General features: G+C 54.1%; 2 protein-coding genes across 5 annotated transcripts; one reads left to right on the top strand and one right to left on the bottom strand.

The window, feature by feature from the left end:
* The first annotated feature begins 3,903 nt into the window (after window positions 1-3,903).
* Window positions 3,904-10,550, top strand: RAB3A (RAB3A, member RAS oncogene family). 3 transcript variants are annotated; one of them, XM_085007856.1, is made up of 5 exons: window positions 3,904-4,031; window positions 5,176-6,187; window positions 6,853-7,455; window positions 8,719-8,843; window positions 9,703-10,550. In XM_085007856.1, exons 3-5 carry the CDS (start codon window positions 7,262-7,264, stop codon window positions 9,891-9,893), a joined length of 510 nt encoding a protein of 169 aa, XP_084863982.1. In that variant the 5' UTR covers window positions 3,904-4,031; window positions 5,176-6,187; window positions 6,853-7,261; the 3' UTR covers window positions 9,894-10,550. The 3 variants fall into 3 exon arrangements, with proteins under 3 accessions (XP_084863982.1, XP_005654944.1, NP_001116651.1); XM_005654887.4 differs by having other exon boundaries at window positions 5,176-5,403; window positions 7,337-7,455; NM_001123179.1 differs by lacking the exon at window positions 3,904-4,031 and having other exon boundaries at window positions 5,176-5,403; window positions 7,337-7,455; window positions 9,703-9,893.
* A 55-nt stretch (window positions 10,551-10,605) lies between these two features.
* MPV17L2 (MPV17 mitochondrial inner membrane protein like 2) lies at window positions 10,606-13,694 on the bottom strand. Of its 2 annotated transcripts, XM_003123505.4 has the most exons (5): window positions 13,470-13,694; window positions 12,741-12,911; window positions 11,713-11,789; window positions 11,454-11,582; window positions 10,606-11,131 (listed from the first exon to the last, which is right to left on the bottom strand). In XM_003123505.4, exons 1-5 carry the CDS (start codon window positions 13,654-13,656, stop codon window positions 11,033-11,035), a joined length of 663 nt encoding a protein of 220 aa, XP_003123553.3. In that variant the 5' UTR covers window positions 13,657-13,694; the 3' UTR covers window positions 10,606-11,032. The 2 variants fall into 2 exon arrangements, with proteins under 2 accessions (XP_003123553.3, XP_084868457.1); XM_085012331.1 differs by lacking the exon at window positions 10,606-11,131 and having other exon boundaries at window positions 11,267-11,582.
* Window positions 13,695-14,785: the final 1,091 nt, after the last annotated feature.

Here is a 14,785-nt window from a genome sequence, read left to right on the forward strand (position 1 = left end):
ACTTGCAAGTAATACATATTTACTGAGGAGAATTTGGAAATGATAGAAACACGTAGAGAAGAAAATAAAATTCTTCTAAAACCTCACCTATAGATCACCTGCCTTCAGCATTTCACCTTATTTCCCTCTGTTTTTTCCCCCACCCATTCATTAGAACATTCATATGTTTCCCTTCAACTTGGGCCACAGATATTCGCCCATCTCCCCATTACTGAATGCATGCTACCAACACTGGCATTTTAACATTCCAAGCACAGTCCACCTCCGGCCCTTTGCACATGCTGTGCCGGCCACCTGGAATATTTCTCTTCTCCCTCATCCTCACCCTTTGGGCCTCAGTTTAGCATCCCCTCCTCCAGGAAGTCCTTGACTCTCCTCCTCTCACCTGGGCCAGGAATTGAACTGGAGCCACTGCAGTAACCAGAACCACTGATGTGAGATTGCCAGATCTTTAAGTGGCTAAGCCACAAGGGAACTCCAGCTTCAACATATCTCTCATCCTCTCTGAGCCTCTGTCATTTCATGGGTAAAATGGGTCCTTGCGAAGATCACAAAATTGTAACAACAGGTAATGTTTAAAAAAAGCATGTCCTGAGCTCTTTCTTCTTTCCATTTCACAGATGTAGAAAATGAGGCCCACAGAAAGGGCAAGTAGGAAGTCACAGGCTCCAGGTCCCCCATTTTCTCCTGTTTAGGGGCCTTCCTGAGGGACATAGTCCTTGCCTTTGTGGCTCACCCTAGTCCCTGAAGAAGGTCTTCAGGGCCCCTGGAAACTTCAAGCCCTTGTGAACTCCTAAGGTGATTTTGGGGGCCTCAGTTTGCCTTCTGTTGAGGAACAAAATGCTGCCTGCCTCCACCTCCCTCACAGAGCTGGAGAGGGGCTGTCTCTTGAGCTTGTTAAGTTCTAGCCCCAGGGCCTTTGCACCTGCTGTTTCTTCTGTCTGGAGCATTGTTTCCTCACCTCTCCCAGTGGCCAGCTTCTCCTCCTCCTCCTTCAGGTTCCTGCTCAAATGTCACCTGCTCAGAGAGATCTTCCCTAACCTCCGTGGCCAAAGTCCCTCCCTCCAATCATTCATTTTTTCATTCATCATGTCATAGCATCACAGACCACCTACTGTGTCCACAGGTATAGTTGCCGAGGACAGCAATCCCTGCCTCTGAGCTCATGGCTGCCTATGGGATAAATAAGTCAACATGATCATTGCTGATGGGGATGTGTCAGGAAGGAGAAACATGGGGACATAATAGGAGGTGGCAGAGTGAAATGGAAACTTCCAGAGGGAGGTAGGTGTTGATTGGAGAACTGAAGGGGATGAGAGAGCCAGGTACAGGGAGAGCTGGGGAAATAACTCAAGCAGAGGAAAAAGCAGGTGCAAAGGCCCTGAGGCAAGATTTCACTTGGAAGTGACTCACCAAAGGAGAAAGATGAAAAAGGTGGGGAGGTAGTGGTGTGGGACCTGAAAGGGTTTACCGTCCTTCTCCCACCTATCGGTCCCCTGTCACGCAGGACACCTCTCCTCAGGTCTGCAGCCCCCACTCCTAATTCAACTACCCCTAATTTCAGAGCTTCTTTTTTTTTTTTTTTTTTGTCTTTTGTCTTTTTGTTGTTGTTGTTGCTATTTCTTGGGCCGCTCCCGCGGCATATGGAGGTTCCCAGGCTAGGGGTCGAATCGGAGCTGCAGCCACCGGCCTACGCCAGAGCCACAGCAACGCAGGATCCGAGCCGCGTCTGCAACCTACACCACAGCTCACGGCAACGCCGGATCGTTCACCCACTGAGCAAGGGCAGGGACCGAACCCTCAACCTCATGGTTCCTAGTCGGATTCGTTAACCACTGCGCCACGACGGGAACTCCCCATTTTTTTTTTTTTTTTTTTTTTTTGCCTTTTTGTCTTTTTAGGGCCACATCTGTGGCACATGGAGGTTCCTGGGCTAGGGGTCCAGTCAGAGCTGTAGCCAATACTCCAGAGCCACAGCAACTCGGGATCAGAGCCATGTCTGCCACCTACACCACAGCTCATGGCAACGCGAGATCCTTAACTCACTGAGTGAGGCCAGTGATCGAACCGGAGTCCTTACGGATGCTAGTCGGGTTCCTTAACCGCTGAGCCACGAAGGAAACTCCAGAGCTTCATTCTTAACAATGGAGGCCTTCCACTATTTTTATTTTATTTTTATTTTAAAATACAAATTCCTTTGTGCAGAAGGTGGTACATATTGCTGTGAGTGTTTACCCTTGGGGCGGGGGATAAGTAGGTATTTCCTTGTTCTCTCCATGTACAAAGCCCAAAATATGCACTTGGGAAATTAGGGAGCCTAGCGGCCACGTGCGCCCTCATCTCCACCGCGGCCGCGCCCAGAGGCGCCCCTCCCCCCCGGCCCCCACCTCTCCTAGCCCAAAGTGGGAACTCTACTGCTGTCCTCTGGGAGGCGGATATTGCAGGTGGATTTTATATTTATTTACGATGTTTTTTGAAATTTCCTAATTCTCCGTAGTAGGTTTGTGATACTTTCATGGTCAGAGTGAGGGAGAGGGACACAAATGCTACTTTTAGGGAAAAGAAACCCCAACAGATTTCCCAATTACAAGGAGGGCGGGAGGGAGCACTTCCAGGGGGCTGGGGGCGGCTTCTAGGCGCGAGGTTATTCTGGTATCTAGGAGCCTCTGCAGCTGGAGAGCTTTTTATAAACAGAGCAGGCCCCGCCCCTCGTCTCCTGAGGAGGAATCAGGGAGATCAGAATTTTCCTGGGGCCACGCGCTCCCTGCCGGGTGTGGGGACCGGAGTTGGCGAGGCAGCGATCGGCAGTGGGGGCCAAGGTCTCCTTCTTCCACCGCCCCCCTCCTCATTCTGACTTTTTCACAAGATTTGGCGGAAAAACGGTGGAACATCTTTGACCCCAAACTCCATCTCTGAGTCTCCTTTTGCCAGGAAGGAGGAGGGAGGATTCTTGAGTCTCCGTCTCTTAACTCAGGAACCAGGGAGGGGTAAAGCATCTCCGACCCTGCATCGTTATTGTTGGTTTTTAAACCTTGTTCGTATCCTCCCTGTTTCCCATGCCTTTTACTGCAGGCTTTGCGAGTTTGGGGGACAGGCCGTCTCTCCGCCCTGCTTCCGCCATTTCTTCGAATTTTTCTCTGGAAAATGGGGCACAGGAACGAGAGGGGTTCCCGGAGCGTCCATCAGCTCTTTCCTTCCTTCTGGGAATTGGGGAAGGGTGGCTCTCTTGGTCCCAATTGCTTCTTTCTCCATCTCATTAACAGGGTGGAGCATCCACCAGCCCGGCTCCCTTTGGGGATCTAACATCTCAGAAATTAGACAGGGTCTATCTTTACCCCTATTTCTGTTTTTTCTTCTTTTGCACTTATTTTGAAATAGGAGACATGGAGCATCTTCTCGGTTCCTTTTTTCTGAAACTGGGGTGTTTAACGAGAGGTCACGGCACTCAGGACTGGGCGGGGACCCCCTGATCCCGGACCTGGGGTGCGCGGGGGTGGGGAAGGGGAACGCCCCCAGAAGACCAAGGCTCCGCCAAAGCCTCAACCTCTCCGCCCTTCAACCACTCGGGAACCAACGCTGGACGAGAGGAGGGCCGTGACAATCTTTTATTGGCTATTTAGCAAATCGCTTGAACACTTAAGCCAATCATAAGGCGCCGTGAAACCCCGCCTCCCTAACACTGGAGAGAGGTGGCCCCAGCAGGCGATTCCTCCCCTCCGGCACTGCTTTCGCTAGCTACTGGATGCGCTCGCTGGGCCCCGCCCCATTCTCGCGTCAATCTGCGTGGGGAGCCTCGCCCCTCCCCGCTCTGCGTGTGACAGTGGACCCTATCTCAATGCGTGGCTCCGCCCCAGGATGGCGTCACGGCCGTATCTGCATGTGAGGCCCCGCCCTGCTCTTTGCAGGACGTCACCAAGGACTGCAGGGGCCTGAGCCGCTGCCGCCGCCTCCGCTGCCGCGCAGCCCCACATCAACGCACTGGGGGCCCCGTCGCCACCGCTAGGGTCACCACCACATCACTGCAGGGCAAGGTGAGCTCCCGAGTGTCCCTGTGCACTCCCGCTCGGAGTACCTACATAACCTTCATTTGACTGATGGGCTGGCTGGGGTGAGAGACGAGGTTGGCAGGTGTTAAATGAGGGGAAGGATGCGGCGGTCGCGAGCCTGGGGAGGGGTAGGTTCCCCTTACCTGCTGGATCCTCCTCCCCACCCCCACCTCTCCACCCCGGTTCTGCGGCGGAGGGGGAGGGGAGACGAGACGGGTGCCTTGCGGGAAGCTGTGCGCGCGGGAGGCTCCATGCGTGCGCGTGCGCGTGGTGTGCACACGCGTGTGCGCGCCCGCCTGTACCGGCCGATTTGTGTGTACCCTTGCTTGGGTCCCAGGGTATGCTCTTGTGACCCCCCCGGGTTTCCCTACTCAAGTTTGTGCATGTTGCACGCGTGTGGAGGGGGACGCGTGGACTATGCGTGTGCGTGCACAGCAAAGTGCATACATGTACAGAGATGCGTGCCCATGTGGGTGACGTGTACTCGGCTGCATAGGTGGAGGACACAGTGCGCACGGGTGGATTTGCTCATTGGTATATGCATGTCGGTGTGCAGACAGGTGTCTGCCTCTGTCCTGTGCGCCGAGTGTGTTCGATGCTCAGATATGCACGAATGTGCCCTGGTGTGTGCCCTGCTGTGTGCACGTGAGCGTGAGCACGCCCTGCTCCTATCACGTGGGGTAGCTGCTTCAGCCCGAGCTCTCCCAGCCTGGGAATCTGGGAGGACTGCAGATACGCGTCCCCGCGGGTACCGTACACGCGTGTGCACGTGCGCTAGCGCCGCTCAGTTCTGAGGAACGTGAATGATTGATAGGGGGCGGGGCCGGCCGCAGTCACTCCCCTAGGCACAGCTGTAGGGCTTAGGTTGCTGTCGGACCAGGGGCTCCGGCCTGCAGCGATGTCTCCATCCCTTTCGGTCTGAAAGTCCTCCCCTGAAACCTTGGGCCTTTCAAGGTCAAGGCCCGCCCTCTGCTGTGGGCCCCACCATTAGTACTGGGGCTCCTGACGGGATAAAGGTAATCTCTGTCTCACTCTGGGAGCTCTGGAGTTCTTCCATCCTGAGTCTGGGCTTGGGCGTTTGGAGTTGGAGGGCGACCCTCTCACGCTCGCCTATGCCCCGTACCCCCAGATGGCATCTGCCACAGACTCGCGCTATGGGCAGAAGGAGTCCTCGGACCAGAACTTTGACTACATGTTTAAGATCCTCATCATTGGAAACAGCAGTGTGGGCAAGACATCCTTCCTCTTCCGCTATGCAGACGACTCCTTCACGCCTGCCTTTGTCAGCACTGTAGGAATCGACTTCAAGGTCAAGACCATCTACCGGAATGATAAGAGGATCAAGCTGCAGATCTGGGTGGGTCCAGCTGGGGGAATTCTGTCTCCATCACTCCCTCTCTGTCCCAAAGAGCAGCCCAGCTTTCCCTATTGCTTTCCTGTCTAGATTCATTCATTACACACTGAGCATTTTTTCAGGCCCTTACTGTGTACCACAGGATAGAGGCACAGAAGAGGGTATCTCGGTTCTTTCAGTGTGTCATCGGTGCTCTCCAAGGGTGGGGAAGTAGCAAATGCCAGGTAGGTCCTCTCCTACCTCTGACATCATTGGACACATCATTTGCTTGGTGCCTCAGCTTCTCTCCCCATCTTCAGCTTCCTCCATGTGGCTCTGTATGAGGTTTCAGAGAAATCTTGACCCCCCCCCCCCACCTCATTCTCCGAGACAGGAACAGGCTCCTCTAGCCACCTCCCTCAGTGCCTCTGAGACATGAGGGAGCCTGCTAAATCCAAAGTCAGAACCATCCCTTCTCTGTTCACAGTTCTGCCAAGGCTCCCACCTCATCTGGGTTAAACCTGTGCCTTCTCCCCCTGGCTAAGATCCTGTGTGGTCTATCCTTGTTGATACCCAATCTCATTTGTATCCCTCCATCTCTACCTCAGCCTCTTCACTGTCTCACTGTTCCTCAAATATACCAGACATAGTCCACATCTGGGCCTTTCCCTGGGCTGTGCCTTCTGCCTGGATTACCTTTCTTCTTATCTCTGCAGGGCTCCCTCCCTCATCCTTCAAGTTTTTTGTTTTTTGTTTTTGTTTTTTTTGTCTTTTTAGGGCCACACCCTCAGCATATGGAGGGTCCCAGGCTAGGGGTCTAATCAGAGCTGCAGCTGCCTGCCTACACCACAGCCACAGCAATGCCAGATCCAAGCCATATCTGCAACCTACACCACAGCTCATGGCAACACATCCCCAACTCACTGAGCTTGGCCAGGGATCAAACCCACATCCTCTTGGATACTAGGTGGATTTGTTTTCGCTGCACCATGACAGGAACTCCTGATTTTGGTCTATTTTGGTTTTTTGTTTTGTTTTTGTCTCTCTCTCTCTTTTTCCTCTTTTGTTCTACCCAGTTATGTGGTGGGTTTCTTGCCCTTTTTGGAGGTTTAAGATCTTCTGTCAGCATTCAGTAGATGTCTTGTACGAATCTTTCTACATGTAGATGGGTTTTTGTTTTTGTTTTGTTTTTTTTGATGTGTTCATTGGAGAAGATGAGTACCTTGTCTTACTCCTCTGCCATCTCAATCCCGATGCTATTGGTTTTTGTTTTTTGCCCACACCCAGGGGCATGTGGAAGTTCCCAGGCCAGGGGTTGAACCCATGCCACAGTGGCAGCCCAAACCACTGCAGTGACAACGCTAGATCCTTAACCATTTGTGCCACAAGAGAACTCTCTGGTGCTTTTTTTTTTGGTCTTTTTGTCTTTTTGCCATTTCTAGGGCCGCTCCTGCGGCATATGGAGGTTCCCAGGCTAGGGGTCCAATCGGAGCTGTAGCTGCCGGCCTACACCAGAGCCACAGCAACGCGGGATCCGAGCCGCGTCTGCAACCTACACCACAGCTCACGGCAATGCCAGATCCTTAACCCACTAAGCAAGGCCAGGGATCGAACCTGCAACCTCATGGTTCCTAGTTGGATTCGTTAACCACTGAGCCACGACAGGAACTCTACTCCCTGGTCCATTTTGTTAACACCTAGGTCCCTAGTGCCTGGCACAGGTCAGTGCCCAGCACATATGTGCTGAATGAATGAAGGAACGATTCTGTAGCTACCTTGGGATGACTGGGTACCACATTCCCGGTGCAGGCAGCCTACTCACTCTCCCTGACCCACTGTGCTCCTAGGCAAGCCCCTACTCCTCTGGGCCTCAAGGGGGTGGATGATTTCAGAGTTCATTTCCACTCTTAGGAGCTTCTGTGTGTGTCCTCTCTGCCACTCATCTCTTCTTCCCCAGGACACAGCGGGGCAAGAGCGGTACCGGACCATCACGACAGCCTATTACCGGGGCGCCATGGGCTTCATCCTCATGTATGACATCACCAATGAAGAGTCCTTCAATGCAGTGCAGGACTGGTGAGCATGCCCCACCCACTCTCAGGTGGTTTTCAAGCCAGGCTTGATGCAAAGCCTGGGGTGCAGCCTGAGACTAGGGAGCCCCAGCCCCCTATCAGAAATATAAATAACAATATTGGGGGTCCCAGCCCTGCTATCAATCTATAATCATTAAAACCATATGACACCAGCTTGAAATAATGGGAAAAGAAGATTTCAGGAGTTCCCTGGTGGCCTAGCTATTGAAGGATCTAGTGTTGTCACCCCAATGGCTCAGGTTAGATCCCTGGTTTGGAAACTTACATATGCTGTGGGCATAGCCAAAAAAAAAAAGTTTTCAGGAGTTCCTGTTGTGGCACAGCAGAAACGAATCCGACTAGGAACCATGAGGTTCGATCTCTGGCCTCGCTCAGTGGGTTAAGGATCTAGCGTTGCCCTGAACTGTGGTGTAGGTCACAGACTTGACTTGGATCTCACATTGCTCTGTGACTGTGGCATAGGCCAGTAGCTGTAGCTCCGATTAGACCCCTCGCCTGGGAACCTCCATATGCTGCAAGTGTGGCCCATAAAAAAAAAAAGATTTCAGATGGAAAAATGAAATAGTGAACATCAAGGAAAAAAAAAGCCTGAGAGGGACAGAAAACATAAAGGCAGTTTGTATAGATTAGAGGATATAAACATTTAAAATTTTTGCCCAGAGTAAGGATAACGTTTAAAATGTAATGTTTGAATTTGCTCAAGAGGGAGAAATTCTTCTGGGGCTGATATGGGGTGATCTGGGAAGGGTAAGCTGCTTGAAAAAGAGGGATCTCCCAGAGTTCCCGTTGTGGCTCAGCATTAACAGACTCGACTAGTATCCCTGAGGTCACAGGTTTGATTCCTGGCCTCACTCAGTGGGTTAAAGATCTGGCAATGCTGTGAGCTGTGGTGTAGGTTGCAGATTTGGCTCGGACCCCTCATTGCTGTGGCTGTGGTGTAGGCTAGCAGCTACAGCTCCAATTTGACCCCTAGCCTGGGAACTGCCATGTGCCATGGTGCAGCCCTAAAAAAGACAAAAAAAAAAAAAAAAAAAAAAAAAAGAAAGAAAGAAAGAGGGACTCCCAAGATCATTGAACTGCAGGAGCAGGAGCAGATACATGGCAGGACAGAGGGACCAAGCCTGCTTCTCTCAAGGAATAAATGAGTTGTGGGGCTCTGGAGTTGGGTGAATAAGGCAGGGGAAGATGGAGACGGGTAGAGCTTAGATTCTCCAAGTCCTAACCTGCCTGTCACCACCTCCTCCAGGTCAACCCAGATCAAGACATACTCATGGGACAATGCCCAGGTGCTGCTGGTGGGGAACAAGTGTGACATGGAGGATGAGCGGGTGGTGTCATCAGAACGTGGCCGGCAGCTGGCTGACCACCTGGGTGAGTGCCTAGAGGGGCTGGACACCTACAGGCCAGGAAAGGGACACTGAGGGCCTGGAAAGGGGAGGAGACACACCCAAGGTCTCACAGCAAAACCAGGATGGGGCCTGTATTCAAATCTGAGTTTTTCGTACTTTTTGCAAACCGACCTTGATTCTAGGGGCCATGTGAGGTGGATCTTGATGGCTGCTTAGGAGTCTACTCTGCAGGAAGTTACTGATACCCTCACTGCCCAGCCTTGTACTGGGTGCTCCTGAGCCCTTGAGAAGTCTCCAGCTTTGTGAGACTGAGGGAGGGACCTGGGCTGGGCAAGACCATGGGGGAAGCCAGGCTCACACTGGCATAGGTAAGGCTTCCTGGAAGTGGGGCCATTGGAGCTGGTACTTGAAGACAAAGGGTGGGCTTTCAGACAGAAGAAACAGTGTGGGCAAAGGCAGATGTGGGAACTACCCTTTTGGAGAATAGTTTTATGTGACTGGAACACGAGGGTCACTTGGAGGAAATATGGCTGATCATGCAGGACCTGAACCATGAGTTGAGGAGCCAGACTCTTCAGAGGACAATAGGGAGCCATGGTGGGTGCGGGAGCATGGAAAGGCCTTGATCTGAATGTCAAAAGCCACTAGGGCCAGGGTTGAGCTGGATAGTAGGAGCAGGGAAGTGGGTCTTACCAGGGCAGTTTGAGCGTGAAGAGATGCGGGAAATAAAGGCTGACTTAGTCCAGCGTCCTTCCTGTCAGAGCCTTTAACGTGCGGTTGGCACTAGGAATCTCCCAGTGTTACCTGCTCTCGGAGGAGTGTCTCTAGGATTGCGGGGGTGGGGGAATCAGGGTCCTCACCCCTCCCTTCTCCGACCACAGGGTTCGAGTTCTTTGAGGCAAGCGCCAAGGACAACATTAACGTCAAGCAGACCTTTGAGCGCCTGGTGGATGTCATCTGCGAGAAGATGTCGGAGTCACTGGACACGGCCGACCCCGCAGTCACGGGCGCCAAGCAGGGCCCACAGCTCACGGACCAGCAGGCACCCCCGCACCAGGACTGCGCCTGCTGAGAGCTGCCCCGCCCCAGCCTGGCCCCGCCCCCTGCCCGCCCCCTGGGCCTGAGCCAGGGCCCCCTATTGGCCGTGGGCGTGAGTCCCCTGCCCTGATTTAGCCCCTTACCCTATTTATTATCGTAGCTATTTATTTATTTATTGGAGATGTCCCCCAGGGGCTTGGGCGCCCCATCTGCTCTGCGCCCCACCCTGTACATACAGCCCTATTCCCGCTCTGCCGTGGCGTGTTGTGGCCCTGTGAACTCACCACTCACCCTTCTCTCCAGACCCCACCTTTTTATAAATTCACCCCCATCAACAGTTATCGGTTTTGAAGAGGGGGCCAGAGGACACCCCAGGGCAGGCTGATCCGGTGATGGGAGGTAGCCAGGCCTGCCAGCCCCCAGCTTCGACAGGGTGGGCCAAGGTAGCTGCGGGCTTCTTAGCATGGACCATGGAGTGGGTCAGAGGCGGGAAACGGTCTGCCTGGCTTCTCGCCCCCAAGGTTGTACCTATTTTGGGGTTTAGGGGGGATGGCTGCTGTGGGTATTCAGCACCTTGAGACAGCCCCCTGCACCAGACCTGTTCTGATGTCATGAGTGTCAAACATGCCCCCCAGTCCCCCCAGGAGATGTCATGACAACACTACACACACCCAATAAAGCAAATGGACGATGCAGTGTCCCTGTGAGCGCCGGCCTGCCAGTGCTGGCTTTGGTCATCCACATGATTTTCCATTACAAAGAGAATTTAATGTTATTTTCACAGTCCATGACCCTGAGGCTGCCCAGCTACCCACCTGAGGCTCTGGATTCTAAGGGCCAAGTCCAGGCTGGGTCCTGCTCTAAGGGGATGGGTGATGTCCCCACCTTGATCACAGAACCCAGTCCACAGTAGTGTTGAGGGCTTGGCACTGGCTGGCTGGCTGGGGCCCAGTGCTGAGGATGGAACATCTGTCACCAGTCACTTGAGGCTCCCTGGCAAGGGCTGGGGGATGACTGTTCATCTTCATGGCTGTGTTCCAGATTCCCCAAACTGAGGCCTGGCAGTGGGCTTGGAAGGGGCAGCCCAACCAGATGCCTGGGAATCAGGACTGGGTTAAGACTTGGCCCAGGAGCCTGTTCCCCTTCCTTCCCAGGTGGTGGGTCAGCTGAGGGTCAGTCTTGCCCTGTCTGGCATCTGGTGGGGGTAGGGGGCAGCTCAGTCTGCACGGTGCCCAGGACCACACAGCCTGGGGGCGTCAGGGGGCTTGGGACCTGTCCACACAAGAAGGTCTGGTTACATACCCTGTTCATCCCTCCAGGCTCCTCCTCACTGAACCCTCCTCCACCCATCAGGGCTGGGGTCAGTCTCACTGGACTGATGTGACAGGGACCTGTCCAAGGCCATAGCAGACAGCAAAGGTGAGCTTGGTTTTCACCCCGCTGGTGATCAGCAACCTGCCTACCCACCATAGGGTGCGGGTTGTTACCAGCACAGGAGGCCCTCACCCTGGAGAGTAGCTGAATTGCTGCTTGGGGCTCACACATGTGGCCCCCCAGGAGTCCCCTCGGTACTTGGTCCACCCACTGTGCTCACCCGGTATTTCAGATAGGAGAGGTACGTGTCCCAGCCCAGCGTCAGGCCGTTGATATAGGTGACTCGGAACTGGGGGGGCACGAAGAGGAAATTCACCAGCTGCGCAGCAGGCCACACGCACCAGTCAGCCTATGGGAGGGGAATATGGTGAGGGGCGGGGCCAGGAGGGACCTGGGTGAGTCCTTGAGAGGGAGGGGCGGGACAGATCAGAGGGGGCGGAGAATGAGGAAATAAGCGGGGCCTGGGCAGACATGCCCACCTTGTAGAATTCCCAGAACTTGTCCCGTAGCTCCTGGCAACTCTCATCCAGGGTCTGGCCCTCCAGGCATCCAAGGCCTAGGAAGGAAACCAAGAAATGAGAGTGTCAGAGGCTGGGGAGTAGGATTGCCGAGAGGTTGGGGTGGGACCTGTGAGGGGCGGAGGAACCAGGACTTTTAAAAGCATTGCCGTGGGCAGGGTGGCACAGCAGGGTGGCTAGGGGCAAACAACAGAACAAGTTGGAAAGAGGTATGTTGTAAATAAATGCTACCCTGAGGGATGGAGGCACACTCTTGCTGAGGCTGAAGGTGTTTTATTACCAGTCCTTTACAGATAAGGAAAGTGACCCAGGGGACAAAGAATAGGGACTCTGCAGAGTCAAGGCTGGGATAACTATGCCCGGTCAACCCGTCTCAGCTCCTCTTCCTTCAGCCTCAGGGCCTTTGCACAGTCTGTTTCTCCTGGCTACTGGCTCCTTCTTCAAGTCTCAGCTAAGTGTCCTCTCCTTTGGGAAGCCCTTCCAACTACTGTCCAGGGAAGCCCCAGGAGAGAGTCCTCATCCTTCCTACACCATTGTCTGTGAATCTGCTATTCACACCTGCTCCCACTGGGTCTGACCTGTCATCACTGTAACCCAGCCTCCAGTCCAAGGCCACCTACACAGGAGGTGCACATACACATCCTTTTTTTTTTTTTTTTTTTTTTTTTTTGGTCTTTTTAGGGCCACACTTGTGGCATATGGAGGTTTCCAGGCTAGGGGCCGAATTAGAGCTGTAGCCACTGGCCTGTGTCACAGAAACAGCAACACCAGATCTGAGACGCATCTGCAAGCTACACCACAGCTCACGGCAATGCTGGATCCTTAACCCACTGAGCGAGGCCAGGAATTGAACCTTCGTCCTCATGGATTCTAATCAGATTCGTTTCCACTGGGCCACGATGGGAACTCCCACATCCTTCTTAATACAAAGCTGGCTCTGCCTCTCTCAACCTATGAGAGGAAAAACCCAAGATCACAGGGCTCCTTACCCAAGAAATACCAGACGCCCAGCATGGGAGAGGCCACTACTTGGTCGACGAGGACCTTCCGGAGGACGTTTGGGAGGCCACGGAAGCCGGATGCAGGGAGCAGGCGGTCCAGCCAGAGGTACCAGTAGTGCAGGAAGGGGCCCATGCTGCAGCCCACCGCAAACATGCTCGCTGTGGGCAGTCCAAGAGTCAGGGGCACCATATTACACAAGCAAACCCTCCATTCCACTCCCTCCCTAGCGAATACCTAGGTAGGCCTGACACTTTCCCAGAGCCTAACCATAAATTTTTCCATTACTAGCCTCAGCACCAAGCACCATTCCAAGGGCTGCTTTTGTATCTTCTTGCCTCATCCCTTACCACCCTGTCAGAGGGTTCTATCATCACCCCGCTTTCCAGGGGCAGAAACAGAGTCACTGAAGGTAGGGAAGGTAGGGTGTGATCCTAGGCTGGCTGGGGCCTGACGCTGCGCCCTTTACTATTTGGGGGTCAGCATCCTGTACTCAATGTGAGTGGACAGAAACCCTACGTATGGGTGGAGATTAAGAGTCCTAAGGGAGAGGGGATGGAGACCTGGGCAAGGGCTGTTTAGGATGCACGTGGGGTCAAAAGTCTTGCGGGGGACTGAGGCCACAGGTTAGGGGTCACGGCGCACGGGTCTGATCTCCGAATCTGAGGTCGGGCCAAAGGCCCTCTGAAGTTAAAAGCCATCTGCCCTGGACCTCTCACCTGAACGCCGAGGGTCGAACTTCTGGCCCGGCCGGGCGCGGATCTCCCAGGACTGGCGCACGCCGTCTCCGGCCGCCATGAGAGCGCCGCAGCCCAGCGTGTTGGTGACGAGCAGCGCACGGCCTTGGAACAGAGGCTGCCCCGCGGCCAACAGGCTGCGGAGCCAGCGCCAGCCACCAGACGCCATCGTCCGCTGGGACCCGGGAACCGGCGCACCGGCCGCCCATCCCATGCCGACCAATCGCAAGTGATTGCCGCGCCGGGGATGCCTGCCCTGTGCAGTGCTTGCCAATCGCACGCTGTCTTCCTGATTTGCATGCCCTCCTCCAGTCACCCGCGTCAATCGCCGACCGATGGGCGTGTCACTTTACCAGGTATTATCGAATCAAAGCTCCGGATCCCGTCCTGGGGCCAATCGCCGAAAGAAGCCTCGCTCAGCCTTCCGCGTCTTTACAGATCAATCGAAAGTAAGCTTCGAGTCACTACGCGAAAGCTGATTGCTGACCTTCCAGCCTCGTTTCCCCGCCCCTTTCTGCTCTGGCCTATGGGTAACTGCCGCTACACTCTTTCTACCCTACCCAGCAAGGCACTGACCAATCGGAGACTCCCTCAGACTAGCATTATGCTGGCAAATCACTGTCATCTTGCCTATAGCGTTGAGATAGCAGATTTTAGTTACCGAGTTCTCTTGTCTAGTTGCCCTCCATATTTACAGATTCTCCCGGAATTCTTTTTTTTTTTTTTGTCTTTTTGCCATTTCTTGGGCCGCTCCCGCGGCATATGGAGGTTCCAAGGCTAGGGGGTCTAATCGGAGCTGTAGCTGCCAGCCTACACCAGAGCCACAGCAACGCAAGATCTGAGCCATGTCTGCGACCTACACCACAGCTCATGGCAACGCCAGATCGTTAACCCACTGAGCAAGGGCAGGGATCGAACCCACAACCTCATGGTTCCTAGTCGGATTCGTTAACCACTGCGCCACGACGGGAACTCCCTCCCGGAATTCTTGAGAAGGGACTTCGGACCTGTGGCCGTGACGGATACTTGAGCTAAAGTCCAAAGCTGGAAAGACTCAGGAAAGTGGGGGCGGGACTACAGTTCTGCTGCGCGCGGAAGCAAAATGGCATTCTTGTCTTAGACCTGAACGTAGCGGGGCTTATGCCCTCAGTTCCAGCATAATAAATATTCGGCACAGTTCTGGGGGCGTGCCGTTCGTTAAGACACCTCACATCAACTTTGCGATGCTGTAGGAACAATTACATCCCCCCGCCCCACCCCCGTGTGTGTGTGTGTGTACTTTTTAGGGCCTTGCTTGC

This window comes from Sus scrofa, chromosome 2 (assembly GCF_054392235.1).
Source record: "Sus scrofa isolate SSC_HxYL_T2T_F1_AM1 chromosome 2, Sscrofa_HxYL_maternal_Yorkshire_Landrace_v2.0, whole genome shotgun sequence".
In the NCBI taxonomy this organism is placed as follows: Eukaryota; Metazoa; Chordata; class Mammalia; order Artiodactyla; family Suidae; genus Sus; species Sus scrofa.

Bases quoted from the DNA above. Each gene is read 5' to 3' on its own strand.
- RAB3A (XM_005654887.4), top strand. From the start codon at position 5,176: ATGGCATCTGCCACAGACTCGCGCTATGGGCAGAAGGAGTCCTCGGAC. The intron at 5,404-7,336 runs GTGGGTCCAGCT...CTTCTTCCCCAG, and splicing joins GGATCAAGCTGCAGATCTGG to GACACAGCGGGGCAAGAGCG. The intron at 8,844-9,702 runs GTGAGTGCCTAG...CTCCGACCACAG, and splicing joins GCAGCTGGCTGACCACCTGG to GGTTCGAGTTCTTTGAGGCA.
- MPV17L2 (XM_003123505.4), bottom strand. From the start codon at position 13,656: ATGGCGTCTGGTGGCTGGCGCTGGCTCCGCAGCCTGTTGGCCGCGGGG. The intron at 11,583-11,712 runs GTGGGCATGTCT...CCCCTCCCATAG, and splicing joins AGTTCTGGGAATTCTACAAG to GCTGACTGGTGCGTGTGGCC. The intron at 11,132-11,453 runs GTGAGCACAGTG...TTGTGTGGACAG, and splicing joins TCTCCTATCTGAAATACCGG to GTCCCAAGCCCCCTGACGCC.